Source organism: Hyaena hyaena, unplaced genomic scaffold (genome assembly GCF_003009895.1).
Source record: "Hyaena hyaena isolate Hyena2069 unplaced genomic scaffold, ASM300989v1 scaffold_269, whole genome shotgun sequence".
Classification (NCBI taxonomy): domain Eukaryota; kingdom Metazoa; phylum Chordata; class Mammalia; order Carnivora; family Hyaenidae; genus Hyaena; species Hyaena hyaena.
The window spans coordinates 1,693,094-1,712,939 of record NW_024080896.1 but is presented as its reverse complement, the minus strand read 5'-3'; the positions used below and the strand labels follow the sequence as shown (position 1 = coordinate 1,712,939).

General features: G+C 37.8%; 1 protein-coding gene across 1 annotated transcript in view; it reads right to left on the bottom strand.

Moving 5' to 3' along the window:
- FANCC (FA complementation group C) overlaps positions 1–698 on the bottom strand; it is a 162,825-nt gene extending 162,127 nt beyond the window's left edge. The window contains exon 1 of the mRNA XM_039245701.1: positions 492–698. Coding sequence (XP_039101632.1) covers positions 492–656 — 165 coding nt within the window. The 5' untranslated portion in view covers positions 657–698. The remainder of the gene's footprint in view (positions 1–491) is intronic.
- Positions 699–19,846: the final 19,148 nt, after the last annotated feature.

The following is a 19,846-nucleotide window of genomic DNA, read 5'->3' as shown; positions in this document are numbered from 1 at the left end:
GTATCAAATTCTGAACACTATACAACAATAGTGGAAACACTCAAAATCTTAATATTCACCAGAAAATACCACTTAAAATACTCATAAGAAGAGATCTTAATAGTTATTATCTCTTAGTAGAACCTACTCTACGACAGCATTAAAGAACAGCATAAAGAAGCATTTCAGAAAACTCTTCAATATTTCATAGATGCAAAGGCCTTTAAAAGAATCCCAATTATTACCTGACAACAATTGTCAGTCTTCTTTTCTTTTAAAAAAACAAAACAAAACACTTTACTGGTCAGGAAGCCTCATGTGACAAGGTAATTAGTCAAGAAGACAAGACTGAAGTTATAAGAAATCAGACACAAGGAAACCGCCCTATCTGTATTACCTACGGGTAATCTGTCTTTCTAATCCATTGGGTCAACACCACAAGTCCCTGACCCCAGGCACATTCAGGCTTGGTGAAATGTAGCAGAGATTCATTATTTTGGTCTACTACCTACCATCTCTTTCAAGACTTCATACATCTGCCTCAGGAATTCCTGAAATCGATGTAGATGAAGGCAGGTGTCTTGCTGGGTTTCCAAAGTGGAGGCCTGGTGCCACACAGAAAGTTTCTGCATCCAAAACTGATAATCAGAAGAAAAGCCTACTATATCTTGAGCCATCTTGGAAAAACGGAAAAGGTGATGTATCTTCACAGTAGCGCATCAAGCACTGAAGGAAACAGTGAGCACACATCAAATCTATAAGAAAGGGGGAAAAAGAAACAGTATTTAAGGGATTTTTATTGGTGACTTCATGTTCCACTGGCGAGTGAAAGGAGGAGTACAAGGAATTAAAGTAGCATGCTTTCTATGGAGTCATCCTTGAATTATTTTAAAATATGTCACCCAGCTGTAGCTCCAATTTTTACCATCTGAATTTTTTATGAGTAATATTACACTAGAAGTCATTATACTTTCACAGACACATGCTAATTATGCACAAAAAGCACAGCTGATAATACTTTATATCTTCTTTTCAAGATTGAGCTATTTTTAAATGTTCTGAACATGAAGTTCATTTGGGTATTTTAATGTAATGGGAAGTCAAAAACATCCATAAGTGTTTAATAATAGTCTGTGTCTAAAAAATGTTTTTGAAGTTCCCATGTTTTATATGCATTTCTGGTTTCTCATTCTGGTGTTTAAGAAAATCTCTTTGCATTACTGTCCACTGAAATTTCTTCCTAGTTTTTCTTCACTGTTTAGAAAAGAGTAAAATTTTTCATTCCACATGTATCAATTTGAACAATCTAATTAAAGGCTAGTGTATACACTTGATCTCAATTCTTTCACAAGAAGAAATATTTTAGTGAAATATGAAAAACTGCAATTATTAAGGAGGTGTACTAGTCCTAAGTTACAGAAAATAGCTCATAAACTTGACCTATCACACCGGAAGTACATGTTAAAAAGTGTATAATTGCAAAGTGAGCAGATGCCTCAGACAGAGCTAGGTAAATAAACCATAGGTGCCCCATCACCACCCCAACCCCTCGCCATCTTCAGTCCACCACCAGCCCAGCCCCTTGCCATCCTCAGCCCACCACTACCCCATACCCCTCCTCGCCATCCTCAGCCCGCCACTATCCCAGCCCCTCGCCATCCTCAGCCCACTACCATCCCAGTCCCTTGCCATCCTCACCCATAAGGCACACCTGGTAGAGAAGTGAGAGCTGCTTCTCATCAGGTGCAGGCTTTTACAAGCTCTCCTACTTTTGGGGGGCAGGGGTAATACTCAGTTATACGACTTCAAATGACAGCTTTGGAAATGGTGAGTTCAAATTCTCAGCAGCAATAAATAACAGATAAAATGGTCCCAATTAAGTGCCAAAAACATCCACAAAGGGAGTTTCATTACTAAATAAGAAAACAAAAATATTTAAGGAGATCATAAAATTTGGTTGCAGTGCAAAAAAACTTGAGACCAGGTATTAAAAACTGTACTAAATGGTACTAAAAATTTAGTCTTATAAAAGACCATGAAGCAAAAAAAGGTTTAGCGATAGTGACAAATGGCACTTAACAGCCACAAATCTAGGCACTTAATAGCCACAAATCTCCCTGATTCCTCCCTTTCTCTCACTGACCTCCTGATCCAAGCCATCACTAACACCTGTCAATTCTACCTCCGAAATAAATATGTGATCTCACTCATGCTTCATCCACTTCTTCCCAGCTCCACTGCTGCCATGCCATCCATTTCTTCCCTAGAGGCTTCTATCTGGTCTCACCTGGCCCTCTGTAATTTACTGTCTACAGTCAACAAAAACGACTTTCCTAAAAGGAAATCAGAGTCAGCAAGTTCCTGCTTAAAACCTTCCCACCCCAACTTCAATAGCTCCTTGGAAAGAAATCCCAACTCCCTGTAGAAAAGACCCGAGCTCCTTATTGGAGTCTCTGAAGTCCTGGAAAAACATGGCTCTGGCACACTTCTCGCATCTCCCACGTTGCCTCTCCTCTGCTGCCCGCTGTTCAGTCGAGGCCTCTCCTCTGTTCTACCAACACAGGGAACCTTTCCTTGCTTCCAGGGTTTTCTGCTGATTCCTTCACAGCTCTTAACACATCAGTAATTACCCTGGACATTTGCTTGCTCACTTAGTTACTGCTTTCTCCACCAATATATAAATTCCCTGTCTCTTAGAATTTAACAGTCCTGGGACACCTGGGTGGCCCAGTTAATTAAGCATCCAACTCTTAGTTTCAGCTCTGGTCATGATCTCACAGTTTGTAAGTTCAAGCCCCACATCCAGCTCAGAGTCTGACTGGGATCCCCTCTCCCCCCAACCCCTCTCAAAATAAATAAACTTTCTTTAAAAAAAAAAAAAAGATTTAGGGGCTTCTGGTGGCTCAGTCAGTTAAATGACTGACTTCAGCTCAGGTCATGATCTAGCAGTTCATGGGTTCAAGTCCTGCATCAGGCTCTGTGCTGATAGCTCAGAGTCTGGAGTCTGTTTCAGATTCTGTGTTTCCCTCTCTCTCTGCCCCTCCCCTGCTGACACTCTGTCTCTCTCTGTCTCAAAAATAAACAAACATTAAAAAAAAGATTTAATACAAGCCTGGCAAACAATAAATATTGAATAAAGGAATGAATAATTAACTGATATTTTTCAAAGTATAGTTCTAAACTGCTATAACAAAATAACAAAATGCTATTCCAGATAAAGCAATTTACTTTTTCAAAGTAAAAGTAAATTCCCCAGAAAAAAATTTTTAAAGGCATATCTATGGGAAACTTAATTACTAATATTCCATTTTATAAATATAGTAATAGCTTATACATACACTTACTATGCTCTTGACAATATATTAAATGCTTTATGCACAATAGCTATGTTAATCCTCATAGCAACCCTATGAAATGGGTACTATTATCCTCAGTTTACAGAGGCATAGAGAGATTATGTAATTGGCCAAAGTAAGATGACGTAAAAGCCCAAAGGAAGTAACTGCTAGTAAATAGCAGAGCTATAGGGTGTAGGATATGAATTCAGAAAATCCAGCTCTAAAGTCTGTGCCCTTAAATAAACTGAAGAAACAAATTAATTCTTATATATTTCATACAATTCTATATGCAGGTCTGTTTAGATATTTGGGGACACTAAACTGAAGACCTTTTTGGTAGAAGTGATAGGAATTATTTTACTATAGCCAAATTACAAACAGCATTTTGCTTAGCAATGGGGATGCATCAGATTGTTTTAAATGCAAACAGTTTTAGGGATCATGCAGTGCAGGGGTCCTGATGGGCTGTTCCACAGCCTGTCTAGGGGACAGATGGTATGGCTGGAAAACAAGTGATGCCCTGATTGTGATGGCTATCAGTGGGGGTGCTGCTGGCATTTAGTGCCCAGAAGCCAGGGATGCTGAACATACTGAAATGCACTGGGACAGTGACTCACAAAGAAAAATCGTCTTCCCCCAAAGGCCAATGACACCCCTACTGGCGCTGACCTAATTAATCTGAACACTCTGGAATGGGCATCTGTTGATTGGCTGGTTGTATATTCCTCCTCCCTTCTTTCCTTTGAGGAAAGGACCTCTTCTCCATTTTGCAAGTCTTGGTGAGTCTATTAATCAAGGCACCTTGTGGCATCAGCCAAGAGGTGAGGTGGTGATTCAAGTTAGGCAAACCAGACTCTATGCTGGGAATATGAGTCTTGAGTAGATGGACATAACAATAGAACTAAGTCATTCCAAAGACTCTTAGTCCAGATCCCTAAGGCTACCCTACATCATGTCCATAACAAGGTACAGTTTTAAGCTCTCTCTCTCTCTTTTTTTTTTTTTTTTTTGAGATTTTATTTTTAGGTAATCTCCACACCTATCAGAGGGCTCCAACTCATGACCCCTAGATCAAGAGTCAGCTGCTCCACCAACCGAACCAGCCAGGCACCCTTCAGCTCTCTCTTTAATTCTGTTCTAGCAAGGGCTTTCCACAAAATCCTTTTTTATTTTTCTTTAAATTAACCATTATTGACTTCTGTGGTTTAAAAAAAACCCTCACAAACTGATATAGTCTAATATATACTTATACAATATCTAATACAAATGAGATAATGGGCTGCAGGCAACACACTTTTGAAGAAAAGAGAAGTTACAACTGGTTACTGAACCAAATCATGGAAAATGACAGGAAACTTCTGTTCATATTAGGGTATTAGAAACCAGAAGTCCATGGAACAAGAAGGTAATATAGATCAATGAGGTATTGCCTATGATCAGGGCCCCTACCTCATTATACTCTTCTAGTAGTAAGTGAAGCCAAGTGAAAGCCACTGGATTATCAAAAAACAATGTCTGGTGATTTGCACAAAACCCCATCTCTCCAACCAAGGAGCCATTGAGTCTTAGTCAATGATACTAGGCTTATCATAAACATACTCAAATGGTGACTCCAGCTCAAACAGCACTTTTAGATGTGGTTCCCAACTGGATCAATTTAAAAAACCACCCTAGTCACCTAGAATGTAGTTATGAAGCTGGTAGTAAATGTACTTCTCCATAGGGATAACCAGAAGACATGAGAAAGCAGTTCACTTTTACCTCTCTTGGAGGTATCAACTCAGGACACAGTGTATTACACTGGTCTACCATAGTGAAGTTAGCTGCTGACAGAACCTAGAAAAAACTAAGGAGACCCAGGTTCCTTGTATGTATTCCAGATGGTGGGATATAAATCCCATAAACATACAGGGCCTGCCATTTCAGGAAGTTTCCTGTGATCCAATAGTCCATGCCAAGTCAGGATATGCCCTTTAAAATAATGATAAACAACAGACTAGTACCGGTGGTTGCCTTCAATGTGAAGACCTGGGTAGCTGGATGACAGGTGCAGAAAAGAAACTTGGGTTTTACCAGACACTTTTTGTATCTTTTCAATTTAATTCTGTAAATACTAATTACTGACTCAAAATTGTAACAATGAGCAAACAAAAAAGAAAATGAATAATTATTGCTACACCTCACACCTGCTAAGAGGCAAAACATTTGGCTGATATATCTGGGATTCTGAACATAAACTGCATGGGCTTTAGACTCTTTATCTGCTTCAACCCACTTCAGGCAATGAGAAAATATGGGAAGGGCCCAGAGCAAGAATCACTGCAGAGCTGGTCCATGATGAAGTGCTCTGCCACTAAGCACATATGACCTGGCAGATCCAATGCTGCTTAAAGCATGTGTGGAAGATCCGGGTTGGGGAAGAGCCTCCAGCAGGCCTCAGTGACAGACTGATTATCCAAGCCACAAAGCCGGGTGTGCCCAGCAGTACTCTATCATCATGTGCAAATTATGCCTGCTTGAGCAAAATGCACAAGTGAGGTTTTGGATACTATCTGTGTGTATGTCTTGCTTGCTGTGTCATATAATTTTTTTAAATTCCCTTCTCTTTCATTTTTCCCTCTCCTACTACTGAACCTACAGAGTGTATTATTAGTAGATAAATCTTCCAAAGGCTTTAATTTATAGACTATAACAGAGATGGGAAGAGGGACTGACATTATCCAGAACTCCATGACATGAAGTCAGAAGCATTAACCAGGCATTACTTCAGATTATCTCCCTTTTTGAAGGAAAAGCTAAATTATGTTAGTTGGAAGTGTTCTAAAATTTTTTTGTGTAGAAAGCACTAGGTCTGGGTGTACTAAGTAACCAACAAGTGAAAGGTAGCAGAGTTCTGTGGTTTTTGCCCACCTAGCACTCTTCTCCTGCTCCTTCAATATGAACGCACCCTACTTCCACTTCTTCCTTTCCATATAGTTTTACTGAGACTATGGATCACGGTGTGCCTCCTTAAGAGTGAGGGAGCTACACAGGTCTAACAAATAAGACTAACAGGTAAGAATACTGTGCAAATAAAATTTAAGTTTGTCTCTTTTTCTGAAACCACTCATACACAACAGACAATAGAACGAACAACTTATGATGGTCTCACTTAAAGCACAGGCTATGTTATAAGTGAACTTTTGTTTATGATGCTTCTTTTTTTTTTCATAACTAGTTAATGAATATTTTTAAATTTACCAAAAAAGTAGACAAAACAGTCAAATGAACTCCTATGTATCCATTAACTAGTCCAAACAATTATCAAAAATTTCCATTTTAAAGCAAATCACAGGCATCATACCACTTTATCCAAAATACTTTTGATTTGTATCTCTTTCTTCTAAGGATTAAGAAAAAAAAAAAAAGAAAAAACTTGAATACACTATCTCTTTCACACCCAATAAACCCAGCCAAATAAACCCAAAATATCATCTAATGGCCCACCTATGTTCAAATTTCTTTAAAACTTTCCTTTATATTGGGTTGTTTGTATTATAATCCAAACAAGATCCACACATTACATATGGTCAATGTTGATAGTTCTCCTTTAATCTGTAACAAAATAATGTAAAAATAAGTCTCCCCTAATCTGTAACAATTATCCCTCTTTTATTTTTTAATCTTTCATATCATTTATCCTTTGGAAAAAGCCAACCAATAGATATACACATACTTGTGTATTTCATACTTGTGATGGCATTCCTGTGGTGTTAGCATGTTTTGCTCTCCCCATATTGCATACAAACTGAGAGTGCATGATTTAGAGGGTTTTTTGGCGTTGTTTTTAGATTAGGGGTTAATCTTTCAAAAATACTTCATTTGTAGTGGTGTGCCCTTTGAATTAAACCAGAAGCACACACTGGTTGTCTCATACCATACCATGTTGAAACTGATTAGCTGTTCCAGATACTGTCAACCTTATCCATCCATTATAAAGTTCACCATCAACTCTTTCCTGAATGGTCTTAGAATCCACTGATGATCATTTTAGATCCATTAGAGGTTGAAAAATCAATTTTCTCATTTTATCCATTGGACTGTTTTTATGATGTTTCTAGACAATACAGAAGCCTTACAGTTTTAGGTAGTAAGAATAACAATCTTTTTCTATGGAGATACAACGTATGCCTGTCCAACCCCATGAAACTGCCAAAAGGACTGCTAACTTCATCGACTTAGGCCCTCTTGCAGGTTCTTGGTCTCCCCTAGCTTCTCAAGAAATGCCAAATTGCCCTGAAGGTGAAAAGCTGCTAAAGAATATCTACTTAGTGCACCACACATCCCTTCACTGCCAGGGTCTTAACCCCTTGAGTACTGGGCATCTCTGCAGTTTTCCCATGGCTTCAAAAGATGTTTTATCTGGTTCTTCTAGTCACTCTAAATAGCCGGAAGTAAAAGTTTATATAAGTTCTCTTGATAAACCAGGATGGGTGAGGTGAACAAAAGTACAGAATATATTTAAGTGTAAACATACTTAGTTAAATTGCATCCAACTTCAGTTCTACTTCAGATAATGATAGACTATAATTGAAACCAACTTTCTGGCTGAACATATATAAGGCTACATGAAATATGAAAACGTAATGAAAAAATCATCAAGGGGCACCTGGGTGGCTCAGTCAGTTAAGCATCTGACTTCCGCTCAGGTCGTGATCTCACGATTCATGAATTCAAGCCCTGCATCGGGCTCTGTGTTGGCTTGAGGCCTGGAGACTGCTTCAGATTCTGTGTCTCCCTCTCTCTCTGACCTTCCCCTGCTCATGCTCTATCTCTCTCTTTCTTTCAAAAATAAATAAATATTTAAAAATTTTTTAAAAAGATCAACAGAGAATCAGAAAGACAGTGTTAAATTATTCAAGAAAGATCTTGGCACATGGGGTTAAACAGGCCTAGGAAGGCATTTCTGATCCTGAAGAGGTGGTTAAAAGGCAAAGATTAAAAAGCTTTTTTTGCAGCCTTGCCACAGAGTAAAAGTAGGAGGCCAGGCCTACTAAAGTGAGGTCCTGGTTCACCACACTTAGGGTTAGTGCCTATGAGGGTACACCCTAGGAGGATAGGTGAACCAGCCTGCATATACTACAGCCTAACTGTGAAACTAAAGCTAAATTAAGGCGGTCCCTAGTTTCTAGGTCTGCTGCCAGGTACCTGGAAGATGCAAACAAAAATCCTCTCTGAAGGAAAATAACATCATCATAGGTTTCTAATTACTTCTAAAAATAATTTTTGTTTTCTTTTTAAGTTTTATTTACTTATTTTGAGACAGACAGAGCCAGCAGAAGTGGGGAGGGTCAGAGAGAAAGGAGACAGAGAATCTCAAGCAGGCTCCAAACTGCCAGCAAAGAGCCCTATGTGGGGCTTGAACCCACAAAACCTTGAGATCATGACCTGAGCGGAAACCAAGAGTTGATGCATAACCCACTGAGAGCCACCCAGGTGCCCCCTAAATATAATGTTTCAAATGCCACAAAAATTATATAATAAAAGACAATTGAGCACACAGGAAGAAAAGAACACACAAGAAAGAACCCCAATGGAAAAGGACAAAACAAAACAAACAAAAGAATACAGCAGAAATTCTAAAACTGGAAGAAAAAAAAAGGACCTGAAATTAAGAATTCAACAGATGGAGAGGCACCTGCGTGGCTCAGTCGGTTAAGCAACTGACTCCTGATTTCAGCTGAGGTCATGATCTCATGGTTCATGTCCCATGTTTGGGATTCTCTCTTTCCCTTTCTCTCTACCCCTCTCCTGCTCACTCATTCTCTTAAAAATAGATAAATAAACTTCAAAAAAAAAAAAAATTCAACACATAGGTTTAATAGCTGATCAGACCCAGCTGAAAACAGAATTAGTGAACTTGGAAGACACATCAGAAGAAACTACCCAGAATTCAACATAGAAAGTAAAAACAATGAAAAACATGGAATAATTAGTGAGATACATAAAAATACAGCAAAATGGCCAGAAAACATATCTTCAATACAATGAAAGGGGGAAAAATGGCCAACCCAGAATACAATACCAACTAAAATATTCTTCAAGATAAAGTAAAATAAAATCTTTTGACATACTGAGAGTCTACTGCCAGTAAACCTGCTCTAACTAAGGATGCTCTCCAGGAAGACAGAAAATGATCCCAGACAGAATTCTGGAGGCATGAGAAGAAATGAAAAACAACAAAAATGGTAGATACAAGAAAAAATGTAAATGAACATTTATGATATAAAATAAAGATAGTATCATTGGGGTTTTAAATATATACAGAAATTAAAATATATAAAAATAATAGTATACCTGGAGAAAAATAGAGTCAAAGAGTTCTAAAGTCCCCCACATCTTCCAGTAAAAGGAAGATAAAAGTGTTAACATCAGGTTTTAATAATTCAGGTATGCATACTATAATTTCTAGGCTATCCACTAATAGAATATCAACAGGTAGTGTATAACTTCCAAGTTATCACAGGAGAAAAATTTATAATAAAAAAATGGCAAGATTGGAGAGAAAAAGGAATATAGAATGGACAAGATTTAAAAAAGCACAGGGGTGACTGGGTGGCTCAGTTGGTTAAGCATCTGACTCCTGATTTTGGCTCAGGTCATGATCTCACAGGTTGTGGGTTAGGGACTGACCCTGGGGCTGTCTGTGAAGAGCCTGCTTGGAATTCTCCCTCTCCCTCTCTCTCAGCCCCTCCCCACTCATGTGTTCTCTGTCAAAATAAATAAACTTTAAAAAGGAATTTTAAAAAGCATACAGTAAGATGGTAGATTTAAACTAAAATATATCAGTAATTATACAATATGCAAATGACTTAAATTCCCAAGTAAAACCCAAAGATTATCAGGGTTTTTACTTTTTTAATTTATTTTTTATGTTTTAAGGTTTTATTTAAATTCCAGTTAGTTAACATATAGTATAATATTAGTTTCAAGTGTACAATGTAGTGACTCAGTACTCAGTATCAGCCGGTACTCAGCATGGCAATTGCACTCCTTAATCCTCATTACCTATTTAACCCATCCCCAACCCATCTCCCCTCTAGTAACCATCAGTTTGTTCTCTGTAGTTAAGAGCCTGTTTCTTGGGTTGCCTCTCTCTTTTTCCCCCTTTGCTCATTTGTTTGTTCCTTAGATTACACATATGAGTGAAATCATATGGTATTTATCTTTATCTGACTGACTTATTTCGCTTAGCATAACTCTCTAGCTTGCAAATGGCAAGAGTTCATTCTTTTTCATGGCTAAGTAATATTCCTCTCTCTCGCTCTCTCGCTCTCTCTCTCTCTGTGTGTGTGTGTGTGTGTGTGTGTGTGTGTGTGTGTGTGTGTTGCATCTTCTTTATCCATTCATCAATCGATGGACACTTGGGCTGTTTCCATAACTTGGCCATTATAGACAATGCTATCCGTTTTGAATTAAGAAAAGAAACAATTACATGTTATAAAAGACACATCTAAAACATAAGGATATAGTGATTCAGAGAGGCTAAAAGGGAAATGGGGGGGAACGCCACAAACCTAACCAAAGGAATCAAATAAACAAACAGTATCAATTCAAATACACTTTGGGGCAAAAAGAATTACCAGAGGTAAAGAGGGTCACTTCATAATGATAAAGTGTTCAATTCACCAGGAAGATTAAACAATTCTAAATTTGTGTGTTCCAGTAATATGGAAATGTAAAACAAACTATAAAGCTCAAAATATAACACAGAAATTGATGTAATTACAAAAATAAAGAATTCCATTCATACTGGGAATTTTCACACATCCCTCTAAGTAAATCATAATCATGCAAAAATTCACAAATTCCAAACTCACCCTCAAAGAATACTTCAAGCTTGTTAAGTGTTCATGAACCCTAGCAGAAAGTTCCCTGCAGTATTATTTACAACAGACACAATTGAAAGGAACCCATATGCCAGTCAAGAATAGAATGAATAAACTAAATGTTAAATATTCATATAAAGTCTATGCAGCAATAATAATGCAGGACCTACCATAGGCATAGAGATGAATTTTCAATCATAATGTTAAGAAAAATAAACCAACCCATAAGAATATATAAGATATGATTCATTTACATAAAGTTCAAAATCAGGTAAAACTAAACTGTAGTGATGACCCTGAAAAGTCAGGAAACTTATTACCTTTAGAAGAAGAGAAGAAGTACTGTGGGAAAGGTATACATGAAGGGCTCTCAATATGCTGGCAATATTCTATTTCTTAACCTGAATGCCAGTAATGTGTGTGTTAATATTTTAATAATTTAAAAAAATGTAAGTCATGTTTATGTGCTTTTCTATATGTGTTATTTTCCATAAAATTCTCCAAAAAAAATTCTCTTTTAGGTACACATTTACCACACAGATATTACCTCAAAGGAAAAAATGAAAGCTTTTATAGCTTATAAATGCTAATCAATACATAAAATATTTGATAAATACAATTAAAATGTTTAATTATTAAAAGAGTCTAGACTCTGAGTTCTCTGAAAATATTACAACTATCAGAACTGGCCAGAGATACAAACCTAGTGTTTGTTTTCATTTCTTTCTTCCCATCCTCAAGTAACAGCTCCATCTTCCCAGCCCTGGCTCTTAGGAGATGTAAATCCTCAAGCTTCTCTATCTGCTCCCACTTCTCCTAAGCTATGTAGCTATTGCTTTGCCCTGAGAGGGCTATTGTCATAAGGAGCAAGAGACATCCAATTCATCACTCAGGGAAGGATAACCAGTGAGAGGTCTGTGCTCAACTAGATAAAATAAGGCGTGGTATCCATGCTTTAAAAAAAAAAAAAAAAAAAAAACAAGTCTCATAAAATAGGATTCTTCAGATTCATGGTGATTTTAACTTTTTTCACAAATGCATTAATTTTTTATCCCAGTTCATCTGTACACTTATTAGNCACTTCTCCTAAGCTATGTAGCTATTGCTTTGCCCTGAGAGGGCTATTGTCATAAGGAGCAAGAGACATCCAATTCATCACTCAGGGAAGGATAACAAGTGAGAGGTCTGTGCCCAACTAGAAAAATTAAGGCGTGTTATCAATGCTTAAAAAAAAAAAAAAAAAAAAAAGCATGTCTCATAAAATAGGATTCTTCAGATTCATGGTGATTTTAACTTTTTTCACAAATGCATTAATTTTTTATCCCAGTTCATCTGTACACTTATTAGACTATACATTTTTTGATTGATACCAAATCCTTGATCTAGCCCCAATGTAAATCCTTGACTTTCTTATAACTCTGCTTAGTATGCATGACCTCATATGGATGTCTATGCCCATATCCATTTCAGAGGAGCAACTAGAAAAATACTATTTAGCATCTTTTAAGAGCATTAAAAAAAAGATGGATGTTAATGACATTATTTCCTTAAAACTCAGGATTTTAACAAGTATTTTGTACACAAACTGTATATACTAGTGTAGCAAAAGCAAATGGCATGGAAAGTTGGAAGGAAATCCCCATTTTCCATTTCTTGAGTTATTTCTTTTTTGGCACATTTACCCAGTCCTATGGAATCAAAACCATGATTTCACCTTCTCCACACATACAGACTAAAAACAACAAAAGTTCTTAGTCCCCTCACTGTATATTTCCAGGAGAAAATAAAAGGACCTTCAGAAACTGCCATATAAAAAAGACTAAAGAAATGTCCCATGAGCAAAGAGACCTAGAAACCTGCATGCAAATGACTGTCCAGTGAAGGATGCCCATGTGCTTGTTCATGTCCCTGTTTCCTGCTATTAGAGGAGATCCTACAGAAGAAGGAAGCAGAGGAAGAGGGATGATGAAGTGGCAGGAGAATCCAGCCATCAGAGCAAGCAATCAGAGACACTGAAACAGGGCTGGTTCAAAATGGTGTCAGCTTAGGATCACTGCCTCTCCCCTCTTCTCTTATTTATATTGCTTTAAAGTTATTCTACCCCTTGCAAAGTACTGTTTTATGAACTCAAAGATACACCACTGTCCATGAGGGTTCACAGTCTGAGTTGCTAAGACAGCATGGCTTGGATTCAAAGTACAGCATGGGAAAAAGAGGTAAAGAGGTAACCTTCAGTGCTAAAAGGTTCTCCATTTTGGTGATTTCCGTTCTTTGGGAAAAGAATATATTCAAAAACTTCATGGAAATATGCTTCACAAAGAACATGGAGTTTACCAAGCACAATTCATGAGAAGTGATAAAGGAAATAAAACCATCACAACACCTGAGAAGTGTCTGAAGAAAATAATTAAGAGGAAAGAAACAAGCAGATGACAGGCTAGGGCAAAGTATCCAAATTCATTAAACAAAACAAAACAAAACCATTTTTCTTTATTGTTTTTTAAATTTTTAAATGTTTATTTATTTTTGAGAGAGAGATACAGAGTATGAATAGGGGAGAGGCAGAGAGAGAGGGAGACACAGGATCCAAAGTGGGCTCCAGGATCTGAGCTGTCAGCACAGAGCCCGATATGCGGCTCGAACTCACAAGCTGTGACATCATGATTGAAGCCAAAGTTGAACACTTAACTGACTGAGCCACCCACTTGCCCCCAATTTCCTTACTTTAGAAATCAAGTGTTGTGAGCCTGGCAAGGCACAGCCCCTAGACCAGTGTTTCCTAAATTAACTTTCAGAAAGCAAGGTAGGTTCCCAAAGTTCCATGTTGACACCAAGCATTTAAGCAGCCCTCACTTCAAAGAGTAAACCCTGTAGGCCCAGGCAGGCCCACGCAGGATGTCCAGTCTACCACAGCACTGGGAGTGACCAGTAATGCATGAGCCAGCAACTCCAGCCTCTCATTTAACATTATGTGACATTATTATCCTCTCCTAATTTACAAAGTTTCAGGATGGAACAATCCCTTCTATAATTTAACCTGCAGTTTTCTGATCCTCCATTAGCACTGCTGTTGAAAGCACTTCTGATTCTCAACAGGCTGTCCCATCTAGAGAAAACTTAGAATTCAATTGTTTTTAGATTTCCTGAAGAGTCTAAAAAGAATCCTTAATCAGCTGATATGTGAGGAATCTGGTATCCGTAAGGTCCTGTCCAAGGCTAAAATTGCCACAGATGTAATAAAGGGAAAATATTTTAAAAACTATTTAGTCTGAACCATCATTGTTTTCCTCCATGGCAAACAGCTGGTAACCTATAAAGCCATATATACAAATAAGAGGAGCCAGGGCGACATTTTGAATAGTGTGAGAAATTCAAAAGTATTTATTATAAATTACCAAGTAATTTATAAAATGAAGTAATTACCAAGGTCCTACCATCTGTATCTTCTAAACCAGTACTGCAGATAAGCATCTAAGATGAGATCACAAAAGTGACAATGGCAACAACTGCATAGAGCTTTAAAGCTTTTTAAAAAATTTTTAGTAAAATAAAACCCTGGAGGTTTTTTGTTTTAAGTATGCCCCCATAACCAGCATGGAGCTCAATGCAGGGCTTGAACTCATGACCCTGCAATCAAGACCTAAGCTGATGCCTAACCAACTGGGCCACTCAGGCACCCCTAAAATGAAGCTTTCTATAAAAGTTCAACATATAAAATGGACAGACCTCTGAAAATCATATATGAAAGAAGAGATCAATATCCAGAATATATGAAGAACTCCCACAACTCAATGACTGACAAAGAAAAAGAAACAAAGGAAGAAAGAAACCCCAAATTTTTAAAAACTGGACTAAGAACTTAAATAAGTATCTCTCAAAGATAACAAATGGCCAAGGAACATGAAAAGATGCTCAAATCATTAATCATTATGAAAATGCAAATAAAAACCACAATGAGATACTATTTTACACCCATTAGGGTGACTTACTTAAAAAATACAAAAAATAGTAAGTAATGGTGAGAATATAGAAAAACTGAACCCCTGCACATTGCTGGTGGGAATACTAAATAGCATAGTTGCTGTGAAAAACAGTAGGTGGATCCTAAACAGTTAAACACTGAATTACCATATGACCCAGCAATTCTATCTATGTATACACACACACACACACACACACACACACACACACAAGATTTGAAAGTAGGAACTCAAACGGGTATTTATATACCCATGTTCATAACAGCATTATTCATTATTCATAACAGCCAAAAGGTGGAAACAACACAAATGTCCATCAAGAGATGAATAAATGCACAAAATACATACAATGGAATATTATTCAGCCTTAAAAGGAAGAAAATTCTGATACATACATGCAGGAGCCTTGAAAACATTATGCTAAGAGAGATAAGCCAGACACGAAAGGACAAGTATTATATCATTTCACTTACAGGAGATACCCAGAGTAGTCAAACTCATAGAAGCATAAAATAGAATAGTAGTTGTCAGGGGCTGGGTGGAGAATTATTACTGAATGGGTACGGAGTTTCAGTTTGAGAAGGTGAAAAAGTTCTGGAGATGGATGGTGGTGATGGTTGCACAACACTATGAATATAATTAATGCCGCTAAATTATACACTTAAGAACCTGCTAAAAGGGTAAATTTTATGTTATGTATAATGTTCTACAATTAAAGAAATAAATACAGGCTTGGAGTAGCTCTGGTCAAAGCAGAGACAGGGCCTGGAGTATATCCCTGCCATGTCCTCCTCTCCAGGCCCCATCTTGGAACAGTCCTGCACATGTTGCTGGTTGTCTACCTGACAGCCCTCAATCTTCCACTGCTTCTTTGTTAATGGAGTCCGTTCATCCAGGAATCTCATGGCATGAGTCTTGGGGAAGCTGGGATGTGTCCCAATGCCACGGGTGAACATCTTGATTAATGTAGATCAGTAAATCAAAAACATTTCCAGGATCCTTCTATATTCTTAAATGTTACTAAGGACATTACTGAGAGCTTTTATTAATGTGGGTTACATTTGTCAACATTTACCACATTAGAAATTAAACCTGAAAAAAATTTAAGACCCAAAACTACACACATACACATTCCATTAGCTGCTAGAGCGATGAGATCATTAGACATCATGTAACTTTTGACTCCACTGTAGATTAGTGAGAAAATGAGAGTGGATAATGCAAGTAATGTCTTAGCATTCCTATGAAAATAGTTTTGCCCTATGACCCTCATGAAAGGGAATCAGGGATACCCAAGGGATCCTGAGTCACATTTTGAGAATGGCTGGTGTAGACTAGTCATGGTATTTCCATTTGCCCTCCTACCAACTATAGGAACAGCCAATGTTAGTCTACATAGAACAATGAAAACTGAACTTCGGGGCTGGAAGGTTTCTGACAGATTATTTCTCAACCTAAAATAAATTCATGTTTTTTTTCATATTAGGTACTGTGGTCTCCATGTGACACTTAGGATGGCAGTACTACCTTGGGACCCAGCAGTAAGTAAGCCTAGGGCATAGCTGAGGCAAAAAAGTAGCCAACCTTGGAATTTTATTTTCCTTTTGGTTTAAGCCACCTTTTGTTGGGTTTTCTGTTACCTGCAGTCAAACACATCTTAACTGGCACATCTCCCCAGAACCTAGTTTGCTGAGCACATTCTAAAACCACTGCTGTGCACTGTGTACCTGGCACACAGAAACTCAATAAATATTTGTTGAACAAATGTGTACATACATAAGTAAACAAACCCACTAAGGCTATTGTAGAGGAGAGACTAAAATAGATAAACTGTGAAATGATTTTATGTTGATGGAAGCCCTTATAGCTCCCAGATAGTCAATATTTCAAGCAAAGCTCATTTAAAACCTGATGGTATCAAAATGGATGTGTATCATACCTGTCAGGGGCCAAAAAAGTTAGAAATTGCTTTCCTTGAGATGCTAAAGGTATGAGGTAGTAAGAGGTATGAGAAGTAAGTCTATATATGCCAAATATGCCCTATAACCAAAGTGACAACCCGATAAAAAGCACTACTTTTTTTTTTCCATTTCTCCTGAGCATGAGTCAACCGAAGTTACTTCTCCCATGAAGTCAGGCACCAAACAGAATACTACAAAATACACTTTCTCAAAGAAGAAAAAGACAAATTAAATACCAAGCCTCCAATTAATGTCATCAACTAGGGGCACAATGCCCTTATAAGAAAAGATTTAAACCTCCAGGAATATAATCAAATCTAAAATTAAGAAATTTTTGTTCAACCTGAAGCATACTTCAGGTTGACGATATTCTTCCTCTGCCTTACTGAAAGCCTGATACCAGTATTTTTAATTTACTGAAAAGTAATGATTCTTTGCTTGTTTTAAGAGTGGTCAATTTGCCCCTATGTAACTTTTTAAAAATCACAATAATATATTCTTGTTTCCACATAAAGGGCTTAAGAAAGAAATGATATTTTCCCTCTAAAAACAATGAGGTTTTAAGAAAAGTTCCACTAGGAGGAGCTGGCTTTTTAAACTCTGTTGAGTCAGCAGTGTTTCTCCTCGGAGATCATCTAATCAAAAACACAGACATGAAATTTGCAGATAATTTCAAACAAACCTCAATCGTAAACAAAACCTAGCTCTAAGGAATCAGAGGAGGCAACTGCAATCCAGGTGCAGAGTGTACACACTCCTCAGATGACTGTGCAAGGAATTATGGAAATTTAATCTAGCAGATAACTCTGTCTAGGGATTTATGGAGCTCCATTCTCCAGCCCATGTTCCCAGTCACAGGAAGAAAAGAGCTGCTCTCTGGACCTAGCTTCCAAGGAGAAACATCCCTTCATGATAGGGTGTGTGTTCTGGATCTAAGAGAGAGACCCCTGACTTTGTTCTCCATCAGAGCACCAAAGAGCAATGAATGGGACTCAAAAAAAAATACCGGTTTTGGGGCATCTGGTGGGCTTAGTTGGCTAAGCATGTGACTTCAGCTCAGGTCATGATCACGCAGTTCATGAGTTCAAGCCCCACATTGGGCTCTGTGCTGACAGCTCAGAGTCTGGACCCTGCTTTGGATTCTGTGTCTCCCTCTCTCTCTGCCCCTTTCCTGCTTGTGTGCTCGCTCGCTCTCACTCTCTCTCTCAAAAATAAAATTATTTTTAAAAAGTTTTCTAAAAATACCAGTCTTCCCACATACACTGTTAGGAATAAATACTGGTTACTTACTTTCCTTGCATTCTTGTCCTCAATCATCTTATATTACAGTAAGACTGTGGTGTTCAGTGAGACCAAGTTTAAAAACTAGGCTAAGAGAGGGTAGTACCTAGATGGCTCAGTTGGTTGGGTGTCTGACTTCAGCTCAGGTCATGAGTTCACAATGTCGGAGTTCGAGCCCATCATCGGGCTCTGTGCTGACAGCTCAGAATCTGGAACCTGCTTCGGATTCTGTCTCTGTCTCTGTCTTTCTCTCTGTCTCTCTCTCTCTGTGTCTCTCTGCCCCTTCCCTGCTCTGTCTGTCTCTCTCAAAAATAAACAAATAAGTAAATAGATAAATGGATAGATAAATTAATTAATTAAAACTGGGCTAAGGGGCACATTACATATTAAAGTATTAGAAATCTTCTTACCTTTGTCACTGGTGACTCGGCTCTAAGTTATTCTGCCTCTTCCCACTCTTGGTTATACTCATAATTTATTACTAAATAAACAAAAACAAAAAATCCCACACACTTATTGGGAAACAACTTTATGACAGAAACTCTCAAAAACACTACAAGTAAAAAGACAGCAGTTTGTTCCTTGCTCTCAAGCAACCTGCAGCTAATGAGAAAATCGAAACTCTCAAAAACACTACAAGTAAAAAGACAGCAGTTTGTTCCTTGCTCTCAAGCAACCTGCAGCTAATGAGAAAATCAGAATCTATAAATAGAAAAACATAATCTCTTGTGGGAAGGGCTGGGAAAAAGGAAACAGGGTGCTAAAACAAACATTAAGCAGGGGCATTTCACCTGGCACGGGGGTGTCAGACACTTCCAAGTAGAAACGATGTCTAAGCTAAGTATAAAACCATCAAGTATGAGCAGGAATGAGCCAGGCAAAAACATAAAAACCAAACACAGGATGTTACTACACTGCATAGGAAGAGTTAAGTTACCCTTGATCTCTGTTTCTCAAACTTGAAGCAAAAAACTGCTGAGGGCTCTCAGAGCTGTTTTAGACAGCTTTTAAAAGATGCTTTTTAAAAAACTAACTGAAAAATAATTTTTATCCTGTTAAGTACTAACAAGTACAAAACCAATAAAAGCACTATGCTTATAGCTCTTATACATCTACAAAATCTTTACATGCACAAATACCAACAAATCTACAAAACGAATAAAATTGCAATCAACAAAATGAATCCAACGTGACCAATGATGCAGGTTACTGAATCTCACTTGGACTGGTCATGTAAACTTGTACTGGTTACCAAAACCTACCAACCAACAGCTTCTGTTATTTGCTGGTCCTACCATATGTAGGGATGCCTAATTTGCCCCTTTTCTCTTTTTGACTATTGTGAAACAGCAATCTCTCACTCAGCTCAAATGTATTATTTACCTTTTCCCCTCTATTTGTTTTCAATATCTAAAATTAGTGCTACTTGGCGCCAATAC